The sequence below is a fragment of the Mastigoproctus giganteus genome, chromosome 9 (genome assembly GCF_048544385.1).
Source record: "Mastigoproctus giganteus isolate SK-2022 chromosome 9, ASM4854438v1, whole genome shotgun sequence".
NCBI lineage: Eukaryota > Metazoa > Arthropoda > Arachnida > Uropygi > Thelyphonidae > Mastigoproctus > Mastigoproctus giganteus.
In genome coordinates, this window is record NC_143583.1 from 201,693,246 (window position 1) to 201,706,105 (window position 12,860).

A 12,860-nucleotide genomic window follows, 5' to 3' on the forward strand; every position below is an offset into this window, starting at 1 on the left:
TATAAGAACAGACATGAAGAAGTTGTATTTGCCCAATTACGGATAGACCACATGCACCAGACATATCTTTATCTGCTTACAGCCACTGACCCATCACAGTGCACAAACTGCAACGCTCATCTTACAGTCTGGCATATACTCATTGATTGCCTTTTTACAACAGTGAGCAACAAACTCTCTTTGATTCATTTTCAGTAATGAACACTCTTGAGTATTGCTGATCTCCTTGCAGATACGCTATACATGGACAAAATCTTTATTTTCCTCAAACAGATACAACTCTATAATGCACCCTAAACTTTAACTGCAATCCATATTAATAAAAAACAGAGCATTGAACTTTATCATAGTTAGGCTCATTATGGTATTAGTTGCCCTTGCGCCGTAAAGCCCACAACAAACAAACAAACTGAAATGTACCAGTAAAAACAAACCAGTAATAGAGGGAACAATCTACACATTATTACCACTTTCAGGAATGTGTATCCAAGTAGAAGGCAGATATTTTGGACGCCTCCACAGCCAGGTGGGAAGGAGCAGCAGTGCGTAGCACATGCTTCTTGATTAGACCGGGGTTAGAGCCCGTCACCACCAAATATGGAGTATGCGGAAAGGTCAGGAATGACCACTGCATATTCATGGAGCAATATGGCCTTAGTTGCTAATGCTCCTAAAAACCAAATAACAAACAAACAAACAAAACAGCAGATATTTTGAGCAACTATTATAAAAGTTCTTTTGATATTCATTTCTTAAAATAATTGATTTTCCAAATTGTTTTAATTAAATTAAATTTTAAGATTTTTTTTGAAATAAGTTTTAAAACATCTTAGAACTTCTAATTCTAAAATAAATGTTTAACACGGTAATCTAGTTTTTGATTACAACCGCCTTAATACTTGCTCAAAATTGGACCCATGCTGATATGGTCATTTCTACAGATTTCTCAAGGAATCCACCCCGGAAGTTTGGCAGATTCCTCCTCAGACTGTGTGTGTACACAGACATGTACACAATGACATATCAGCATTAGTGTATTAAACAAGTTTGTTAATGCATATGGTACATTACATTTCAGTCTCATCAGCAGATAGTAATAATTCATGATTTATAACAAATTAAGTCAACCCATCAACATAAAAATTTGTTGCAAAGATTCCTAAAATATTCTAAGCAAGCATAGAAATTTTGAAATGTATCAAAGGCCCTGTTCCAAATTTATGGTAATATTCTGCACAGGAAACTGGAGAGGGATTGCTATTAAACTAGAATTGAACTTAGAGCCATTCCAGGAGCCAACAGAATATACGGAGAAATTTGGTAGCAACCCTAATTTTTCTTGTTGATTAATGCAAAAACATGGTTTCACTTGTGCTGATTTTTTTTAGGTGGAGGAACGAGAGCTGTGAAATCATAACTGGAACTAAAATTTTCCCAAGGACCAACAGAACATAGGTTAAAAATGGCTAGAATGAAAAGTCAAATCGGCTTTTCATTCTAGTGTAATACACAAAATATACTTCCATTTATGTAAATAGATTTCTGTAGTTGGAGGGAGTGAGGGAGGGGCAAAGGAGGCTATGATTAATCTTAAAAGATTTCCAGGGACCAAAGAAATATACACTGATGTGATGTTTTCTAATTAAGTAATATCTAAACATCAGATAACATACTTTCATTACAAGTTAGGTAATGTATGCAGTGCAGTGCAATTGAAGGCATATTCTATTTTTTTTATTAAAATTAACTGAATTTTTTTTTATTTTTCTCTGTTTAACTGAAATGAAAAGTAAATAGTTATCTTCTTATCAATTACTTACTAAGCGTATAAATTTACAGAATACTTAATAAAATTATAGTTTTACGATCTTGAAACTTAGCTGTTCAGTTTAATTACAAATGTATAATATTTATTGCTCTTTCCCATACAGGGATAGGTTGTCCCAAGGGTGAACTGCACCTGGGCACCAATGTTCAAGGGGGTGCCTGAAAACCAGAAACTTACATACACATATGAAGAAAATTTTAAAGGGGGAGCACCAAATTTTAATTGGCCCCATGCATCAAATTTTGATTGGCATCTGGGCAACACATACCCTAAGAATGCCCCTGTTCCCATAGATAAGTCTCTTTTATATATATAGTACATCTGTTCACAAGTGACGCCACGTTCACCAGCCTTATATAACAAACAATACACGCAAAGCGTACACAGCTGTATAAAGCTAACAATACTGCATTAAAACTACATTTAATGTACAAATTTATTTTTTCCACACAATTAGTATGGGAAAAAGAAATAATAATTGACGGATTTCTATTTGTCTGATTAAATTTGGACAAATAGAAAACCCGAATGGCTTGACAAATTTTTTATAGGAACCAAATATAAATTTCATGATAATCCGGCCCCTGGAAGCCTCTGTCTTACGTGCAGACAGAGAGGACTTGGTGAAGACAACAGGCGCTTATGCATAAGACTAATGCACCTAAAAATTCAAAAATCAAAAAAATTCTTTCCTTAGTTGACAGGCTATCCAAAAGATATAATTCCTGTTTTCCCATCTGATGCAGTGTTGCAGGGGTAAAATAAAGGTGGCCCACCATCAATATTCTGTTTTCCCAAGTGCAGAAGCTAATGAAATATTATAAGAATACAATGAACAGTTTGAATTCCGTTTTGAATTTTTGAGTGAATTAAATATATTAAGATTTCAAACGTGTTCCTCCAAGAGCCAAGCTAAAAAGCGGTAGGTGTTTACCATTCTCATTCATCTACTGAACTTTCATATGTATTAGAAATATCTATGGCCACCTCTAGATTTTTGACAGTACATCTGCCTAATGTTGAGGCTAGGCCACTGAGTAAGATTTGTTACTACCTTGTGGGCTAGACCATCCATAAGGAAGGCCCAGACATGGTAATGTTTTCTGGAAGAGAAGCAGCAACTCAGAATGCAAAATGGACGTGGCTAAGCTGCATACTGCATTCAAGTGCACTGGATCTGTGTTGGGAATTTCGGTTTGGATGACATGTTTGAATCAGGTTGCTGAAATTTATGATATGAGACAAGTGTAGAAAACAAGCTTTTTTTTTCTTATTGCCCAAGTATTTTTCTCTTTTCTGTAAGAACTAATCACTTACGAAGTCATATTTCCATATATTCTGCTTATTTATAATGAAATGCAAGATAATTACTTTTTTTTTTTTTTTTTTTTTGCCCCTTTCTTTTGTGAAGTGAAATAACTTTGCGGGCGACGATCGGCTTTGCTAAATCGCGCTTACTCCGGCTTCAGTATATGCAAGTGTAGGGCATGCGCAAGAAGTGTGTATACGGCTGTTAGCCGATTTATTCGGTTTGCGGAACGAGGGCATTTTATTTGGTTAGCGTATAAATGGGCAGACGTACTTATACGGTTGAATTTAAGAGGGAAGCAGTGAACTATGCTTTGAAGCATGGAAATGCGACAAGTGCTCGAAAATATGGAGTTAACGAATCGTGTATACGGCGATGGCGTTTAATGACACGTTGCGAAAAAATAACGTCTCTTGAAGAGGAGTTAGCCGAATTACGGGCGTTTAAACAATGGAAACGCTCACTCGAAACAAGAATATCAAAGGCCCCTTTAGAAGAAGGAAAAACAAACCTCACGGTAAGAATCAGCCATTTATTAACACTCCAACCGAAATTACATTAAAGGAGCAAAACATTTTGTACCGGTAACCAGGATGCTGTTTGAAACAAATGTTTATCCCGTAGGCGGAACGGACCATCTACTATGGTCCACTACAATGAAAATTTAGCCACACAGTTTCTCCTATCCTATATGCAGAGCATATATTTTGGAGTTATCCAGCTAGATGTAACAATTACTTTGGTTATGTACCCCCTTTTTTTCTTTCTTTTTTTTTTTTTACCGTTGTGCTAAAGAAAAATGGACTATAACTAATGGTGCCTACATTATGATATTCCCTGCATTTTGCATATGATTGTGTTATTGACGTTTTAATACACATTTACAATATATGCATCTAATACAATACATTTAAACAGAATTGCTTTGCCATTCGAGTGTTTGTGTTTATAAAATACTTCGATTGGTTTTATAAGATCGTTTCATTCACGTGTTTGGACAGCATATAAAGTTATACAAAATTAAATACAGTAACTCTAATATCTGTTTCATGAAAATAATCATTTTTGACTATTTGAATAACAGTACTTCGGAAAAATGATAATTTTGAAATATTTAAAATAATTTATAAAATAGATTACGGAGTACAGTGGAGCTACTCAGTGTCGAGTGGAGGGAAGATTGAAAGATTTGGTGGCCATTACAACTATAGAATCAGTAGTGGCAAGAAAGCAAGCTTATAGAGCCAAAGGGGGAAAAAAAATACCCACCTCACTCGTCCCACCCCCTTCAAGAATTTGTCTAGTTCTTCTTTTAATTTATTCAAACTACCCAACTCCGTATAACAGATGGAAGTTTTCCGGCAGTCAACCATCCATTGGCTGATTGATTAGAACTATAGATAGACTACTTTTACAGATGGGGTTTGGGGGGACTCAGCAATGGAAGGAGAAATTAAATTATATTTAAACTTTAAGTACATAAAATGAAGAGGTTTTTATTTATTAATTATAGAATTTTAATATTTTTTTCCCACACTGAAATTTTTCGAATTGGCCGCGGCCTCTTAGAAATTGCCTTGTGGGCTGAAAACTGAATAGCGCTAGTAGCCAGTGAATCGGAAGTTGTATTCTGAACATTATAATAATGTTCTGCAGGTATAAGAGATAAAACAACTGCGATACATAAAAATGGCAATTAAAAGTGAACAATAAAATGATCAAAACAATATTACTTTCGATTCAATTGCTGCATTCATAATACTTAGTGCTATACTTCATAATTAACCTTAACATATTACACCATAGCACCATGTTAAAAAAAATCAATAACTTAATTGTTACTGACGAAATAGTTACACATTCCATCCTTAGATCGACTGAGGTTGGAAGTGTGCAACTATTTCTGAAATGCTGAAAGGAAAAGCTGTTAGTAATAATTAAATTATTTTATTTATTTATTTTTTTAAAGTAGTGTAATTTGTGTTCTTACTAGTTTGTGCCAATGTAATGTCTTGGAATTATATCAGATCTACTTCATGTGTTTCTGCTGCTATACTGTCACATTGCAGCATTACACATGTTGATGACAATTTATTCCATATTATTTCCATGAGTTGCACATTGTCACAAAAAAGCTTCTTGGACCTGTTGGCAAATTTTTTATTCCTTCCCCCCACCCAGTCAAAGCTCTGCTGAAATTGCCCCATAAAATGATATATCACTGATTTCCATCCACTGTAACAAACTCAGTTTTTTGTGTATGTGTGTCTTGAATTAACCCCAGGGGCTCACATCTGGTGAGTAAGGGCTAGGCACACCAAGGGTCCTTAGATAGATATCATCATTCTTCTCTTTCTTTCTTGGTGATTCCCTTTTGTCTCTCTCTCTCTCTCTTAGGGTAACTCAGGAAATTTTTTTTGGCTGGTGCAGCATGAGCCTCAGGCTTTCTTGCACCATAAGCTAATAATAATAATGCAGTAAGTTACATTTGTTTTTATTTTGATTCTTGGTTGAGTCAATGGTAATCATTATGCATACAAACCAGAATTCATTATTTTATTTATTGTAAATTTTATAAAAATTTTAATCTTGTTTTTATTATGGTCCTATATAAAATTTCATATTATTTATTATTTTATATATCTGATATTTAACACTAGGGGCTCACATCTGATGAGTATGGGCTTGGAACACCTAGGGCCCTGAGCTGGATATCATAATTCTCTTTCTTGGTGATTCCCTTCTACTTTTCTCTCTCTCTCTCAGGGTAACCCGCGGGATTTTTTTTGGCTGGTGCAGCATAAGCCTCAGGCTTCCTTGCATCATGTAGCTAATAATAATAATATTACTAACTGAATATTGATTACTACGGACACTGAGGCAAGGACTTGTTTTATTGTTTTGCTTTGCCTTCAATCTCGATGGAGGACCATTGAGAAAGTCATTAAGATTGATGGTTTGTTTGTTTGTTGTTTGGTTTTTAGGAGCATTAGCAACTAAGGCCATATTGCTCCAGGGATATGCAGTGGTCATTCCCTGACCTTTCCGTATTTGGTGGTCACGGGCTCGAACCCTGGTCTAATCAAGAAGCGTGTGCTACGCACTGCTGCTCCTGCCCACTTGGCTACGGAGGCACCAGGATTGATGGTACACAGCATTACAATTTATATATGTATTTTTTACTATATTTAACCTAATGAATTAGGTTAAGTATAGTAAATCTTTACACAGTTGTATTCTCCTTGGTTTCATTGGTTATAGCATTGTAACAGACATCTATTATAGGTTTGCTACCCCAGTTTCTTGTATACAGCACTATACAACTTTCGCCGTTATTCCTTTTTGAACACCTTACCTTATACATGATGATAATATTAACATTATGGATGTTAAGTACAGGGGCCTTGGCAATGGCCCTAGTCTATGAAATATATGTACATAATTAACATATTGTCAAAATACATCTAATTTATATACTTTAATCTCACACACATGGGAAATGAATGTATGTAATTTAGGATGTGATCTCTTAGGTCATTCCAAATAACTAATGCTATATCAATGTAGGTCTTGTTGTTGTATTTAGCAGTCACAGCCTTGAGTGCATATCACTGCACTCTTTCTCCTGACAACTCTGCTACGTCAGGCCTATTTTCAATTAATAGGCCATCTCGAATTAGTTTTTCCTTAATTTCTGAAACAATTCTCTCTCCCATTTTTTCTGATGTGTTTATGAAATCGATGAACTTTTCTTCAGTTGTGTATTTATCATCTGAAAATTTTAGATACCGAATAATTTCTGTTAATTGGTCTCTCTGTGATACATCTAGAGTGCTGTCAAATATACTATAATATTTAGCTATTTGGATTTATTTTATTATTTCACCTCATACTTTTGATGCTAACAAATTAATAAATTCATACTGAATTTCTTGCAATGAATAGTTAGTGTGGTGTTTAATATGCGATTCCAGAGCATTTTTCACTCCAACATCAAATTGGCTGACAAATTTGATCAAGATTAAAAATATACCACAGTTTTTTTTTTTTCTTTGGTATCGATATTACTAGCTGTCCATGAAATGCCAAATTATTTTCAGCACAAAACAACATACATTTTAATATTATTTTCAATATATGATGCCATTTTGAAATTTCACTTATTGCTGCTTGTGCAATGCCATCAATTAGTCAACCTTTTTAAAGACCCTTTTCTAATAATTTACATTTTGTTAATGTGTTGTAACAAATTTTACAAAATTGAATGTTTGGATTAAATCCATCTGAGCTGCAAATCCATCTGAATCCATCTGAGCTGCAAAATGGAACATTATTTGTTCCAGATACAAATAAGAGGCATGGAAAACAATATATTGCAGCTTTGTTTCTGCAATAAAATAATTATTTCCTCTCTGTATTTTTCAATACCTTCATTTTCGTATTTCCATGAATTGTTGAAACATCGGCTGTTAGTGACAGGTAAAAAGCTAAACTGCAGCCATTATCAATCCACTGAGGATGGAAGCCTCAACAATTCATGTTGAGGGAAATGGACCATAATCTGCCATGCTGATCCAGTGCGTGTTGGCAGGTCGGCTGTATTTGGCAGTCAGGGGCTTGAACCCCGGTCTACTCAGAGCATGTGCTACTGCACTCCCACTCCTGACCATTCGGCTATGGAGGCCATTAGTAACAGGATATGTACTTAACACTGTATGCTCAGGACCGTGTTGTACTAGAAGAGATCTGTTTTTGTGGATGTTAAAATTTCAATGTGGTTGGATAATTAAAATTCAGACTTGCATGTTCCGCGTATTATTATTATTATTATTGCAGCCATCATCTTTTTCTGCACACTGTTGTTTATTATTCTCCACACTTTATAATTCTTTTAAAATGACTTCAACTGTTTGGGCTTTTTCTTGGACTTCCGTTTCACTGGCATCATCATCATTTGTTTCATCCTCACTCAAATTATGTTTGTTTTAAATTAATTGTTCTCTTGTTGTTTTATTTAAATTATAAATCACAATATTCATGATCACCTATTTATATAGCTAGCACAAAAACATTATACTCACATTATTTATAACTTCCAACTTATTTAGTCAGCATCATAGAACATACACAATGCATGAATTGCAAACTGCTATACATTCAAATGTGCCGATGAAGCGGTCGCCTCATTCGTCCCTTCAGTGTTGCATTCTGGATGGCAAATAGATCTAATCTATGCTGCTATGCAGTATGTACTCAGATTTAAGGATGCATGCAGGCTTGAATTGCCATCTGAAAACATGCCATTTAGCGAAAATTAATTTTCACTTAACCTCTGTTCTCATCCTGATGCAACATCATCTACGAGTGCCATTCGTCAGCAAGCCTCAGGTGTCAAAATTATTTGGCATGAAACTGACGTAGCCTATCAGTGGCACCCTTCTGATACCACCACCCTCGGCACCTGCCCCAATGCTAAGGTGTTCCTATGCTACAGTCATGCACACTCCTGTCATGCTGTTTCATCAATACCTGAACTGCCTTTTGCATTTTTTCAGTCTCATATAATGGGCACTCTTCCTCATACAGTTTCCATCCCATCATGGATTTGTTTTGCTTCTTTAGAAGCAAAACAAATTCATGCTGAAGAAGAATTTTTATAATGGATCGGACCTTAATCTTCTCCAGCGTACCATCTCTTGCTGTATTTATGGCTCCAGTTCCTAACCAGTGGACTTAGAAACACAAATAAATATACATTAACTTATGAGACTTAATAGTATACACATTGTTCTACCATTAATATCCGGACACCTTCCACTGACAGTTGGTCACATCCTTCCCAAGCACCATGTGTCAGATGTAACTATAAGCATTCTTGTGGGCCTTCTAGAAGACAGTAGTACAATTGTGAATGCACAATGCTGTATTTGCTGGAGTTAAGACTTCCAGTGTGGAATGATAATAGGATGCCACATCAGCAGTCGGTCTGTATGTGACATTTTAACAGCAACGAAGATCCCGAGGTTGATGATAACTGATGTTATCTGCAAATGGAAGTGGATGGTGCTGAAACAATCACAAAACAACCCAGAAAAACTTCCAAAATGATGGAATATGACAGGAGAGCCCTGCAAAGAATCATCTGCTTGAAATGCAGGTCAACATTGCTTTACTGAAGGTCCTGAGATTCTAGCGAAGACAGGCTAACAGAGTTAAAATAAATTTATTGAAATAAATAAATAATATATACATAAAATACTAAAATAGAGATAAAATAAAAGCATTAAAATACAATAAGATAAAAGTGTTAAAATACAATATGATAAAAGCATTAAAATATACAGTAGCACACAGTAGGCTGACCGGGCTAGCTAGGTGGATAAAATGCCTATCTGGCAACCCAAAGGTCGCGGGTTTGATTCCTGCCTCAGGCTTGGATCAGGGTACTGCAAAAACCTTGGGAGGTGCATTATGGCCACAGAAGCCTATGCGCCAACAACTACAAAAAAAAAAAAAAAAAAAAGCACACAATAGCTTTCGAAATGAAGTGCCTGTTCATCAGCTGATGAAGAGGCACTTTGTCTTGAAAGCTACTGTGTATTTTAATGCTTTTATCTTATTGTATTTTAATGCATGCTTTTATTTTATTTTATTTTATATTTTATCTCTGTTTTAATATTTTATGTACACTGGTGTTCAAAAAAAGTGCATCACCCCTTAAAATTGTAATTGTTGTCTGAATAACTTAAGTACAGTGGGGCTTTGACTTACAGTGACATCAAATCTAATATTCTCAGGAACCGATATACCTTCCATATGATCTCTTATTTTAAGGACCAATGATATTTGCAGGTACTGATGACTTTCCGATATAGCTGGAATGACACATGGGTGGAAATTTTCATAATCACGTTCATCACTTGTACGATTGTTCTCAACAAATTAGCATCTTTGTTATTGTTCAACAACGTTATTGTTCAATGCGTGGCATGTGGAACATCACTCGTACGATTGTTTTAGATCTATGACAATCTGAAACTTAAGGCTCCATCAACCAGTGGCAGTGCTGTATGCTTTGAAGACTTTAAAGCCAGCAGAGGCTGGTTTGAGTGGTTCAGTAAAAGGGCGAATATCAAAAGTGTTGAAAAGAACGGGGACATATCCAATGCTGATAAAAAAAGAAAAAAAGCAGCTGAAATTCAATTCCAAAGGTTTATTGATCAGGAGGGTTATCTTCCCCAGCAGGTTTTTAACACTGGTGAAACTGGCCTCTTCTGGAAGCAAATGCCCAGAACGTACATCACTAAGGATGAGGCTAGTTTACCTGGGCATAAGCTTATGAAACATAGGCTCACTCTCCTGTTGGGTGCCAATGCCTCTTGAGGTTTTAAGCTGAAGCCTTTGCTTGTGTGTATCACTCTAACACCCCCAGAGTATTTAAACAACAAAAAGTCAAAGGCATGCTGGGAGTGTTTTGGCACAGTTAACAAAAAAGCCTAGGTTACAGGATACTGTATGTCTTCAGTGGATGGGAGCGTGGAGTTTTTTTTCAGTGAAGAGAAAAATAAGCTTCCTATGTAGAGGAACTGCTTCTGCTGGATAATGCGAGGGGCCATGATCCCAAACTTGTTCAGTCTCTTGAGTCACAATTTGATTTTGTTCAATTCAAATTTTTGCCACCAACCAAACACCACTTTACTTGACTCTGGACAGTCTTGGCAAAGAAACTGTCCAAAGTCACACAAAAGACTGAAAAGACACCTGATGCTTGATATAGTACCACCACCATTACCTCACCATTGATTTCATCAGCTCCGCACTTCAAGTCTGCACTTGTTAACAGGAGAGACTGCTTCTACAGGGATGGGATACACTTAAATAGAAAGGGTGCAAGAATATTTGCTGATGCTATTGAGGCAGAGTTAGGTGGTTTGGAAAACTGCTAGCTTGGGGGGATACACGGACTAATAGATTAACAGTAGCCGCTGGCAGAGATAAAAGTGATTCTTGCACTACTTCTATTGAAATGCAATTGGACAGCAGCCTGGAAAGCAAGGCAATGGGAATTTCCAGGACTGCTGGAATTCATAGTGGGACAAGTAAATACATGGGCTGTGTTAGGGTAACTAAGAGTAAAAATAGGTGCATGTATACTTGCATTTACACCAATGCTAGGAGTATAGTTAATAAATTCGATGAGCTTGAAGTGCTAGTCAAGACATTAAAGGCAGATATTGTTGGGATATCAGAGACATGGTGTTGCACAAATATAAGAAGTGTAGAACAGGAATTTGGGGAGTACAATGTGTACAGAAAGGATAGATGGGACAGGAGGGGTTATGCTGTTAGTTAAGAAACACATAAAATCTAAGGAGGTGCATCCAATTGATATTGGTGGACAATGCAATGTTGAGTCTGTTTGCTGTGACATAAGCACTGGGAAAGGAAAAATGAGAGTAGGTGTGTGTTATAGGCCTAATGAATCTGATTAGTATAATGAGCAATTGTGCAGAGAAATAGAGTGGGCCAGTAAATTAGAGTGTTTTATAATGGAGGATTTTAATTTCCTGCATATTGACTGGAATTTGTGGGTTGGTCGCTCACACAATAGCAAGGCTTTTGTGGATTTATTGGATGATTGTTTTCTACAGCAGCATGTTCGGGAGGCACCTAGAGGGAGTAATTCTCTTGATCTGATTATCAGTAGTGATTCCTCATGCATCAAGAATCTGCAGATAAAGGAACCACTAGGTGGCAGTGATCAGTGTGCTGAAGTTTGATTTATCAAAGAGGTAACTACCATCAAGGGTAAAGGGAATGGTTTTTGCTTTCGTAAAGGTGACTGCGGTGGTCTGAGACAGTATTTAAATTCTATACGGTGGAACCAACTGATGATGTTACCAACTGCAAATTCAAAATGGGAAGCATTCAAAGAATTAATCTTGAAAGCCATTAGGCTTTTCATACCAACAAAGAAATGTTGTTCAAGATTTAGGTCTATCTAAGTGGATGTCAGATGAACTAATTAGACATGTTACAGAGAAGAAAAATGCATGGAATACATATAAATTAACATGTGAGACAGAAGCCTATGATAGATATAAGCTGGTCTGTAACCAAGTTACAAAGGAGGTTAGGCAGGCGAAGGCAGATTATGAGAAATCTTTGGCAAAGGTTGCAAAGAAAAACAGCAAAGAGTTCTTTACTTATGTAAACTCTAGAAGGAAGGGGATGAATCAGATTGGTCCACTTGGTATCAATGGTTCAACTGTTGATGATCCTGCTCAGGAAGCTAACAAACTAAATGAATATTTTGCATCGACATTCACACATGAGGAGTTATTCAGAGAGGGGAATGCCAGAGGTGTATTAAACTCTGGCAGTAAGCTAGATAATCTTGTAATAACTGAGACTAAAGTGGAGGAGTAATTGTTGAAGGTAAACATAAGAAAGGCACCTGTGGTGGATGGAATCTATCCAGTTATATTAAAGGAGGCAGCAAAGGAAGTAAGCAGACCCTTAGCCATAATTACAAGAGGTTCCTTGGACTCATGGGAGATAGTCATGGACTGGAGATGTGCAAATGTGACCCCAATCCACAAAGAAGAATCAAAGGGAGACACATGTAATTGCAATCCTGTTAGTTTAACTTCTGTTCCAGGGAAATTAATGGAGGCACTGGTTAAAGAAGCATTGCAGGATCATCTAGACACGACTTCAGTT

The 12,860-nt window shown here is 36.4% G+C and overlaps 1 protein-coding gene across 1 annotated transcript in view; it reads left to right on the forward strand.

The window, feature by feature from the left end:
* The first annotated feature begins 3,341 nt into the window (after positions 1–3,341).
* Positions 3,342–12,860, forward strand: part of LOC150081032 (uncharacterized) — a 120,147-nt gene continuing 110,628 nt past the window's right edge. Inside the window, exon 1 of the mRNA XM_090380893.1 lies at positions 3,342–3,654. Coding sequence (XP_090237019.1) covers positions 3,397–3,654 — 258 coding nt within the window. The 5' untranslated portion in view covers positions 3,342–3,396. The remainder of the gene's footprint in view (positions 3,655–12,860) is intronic.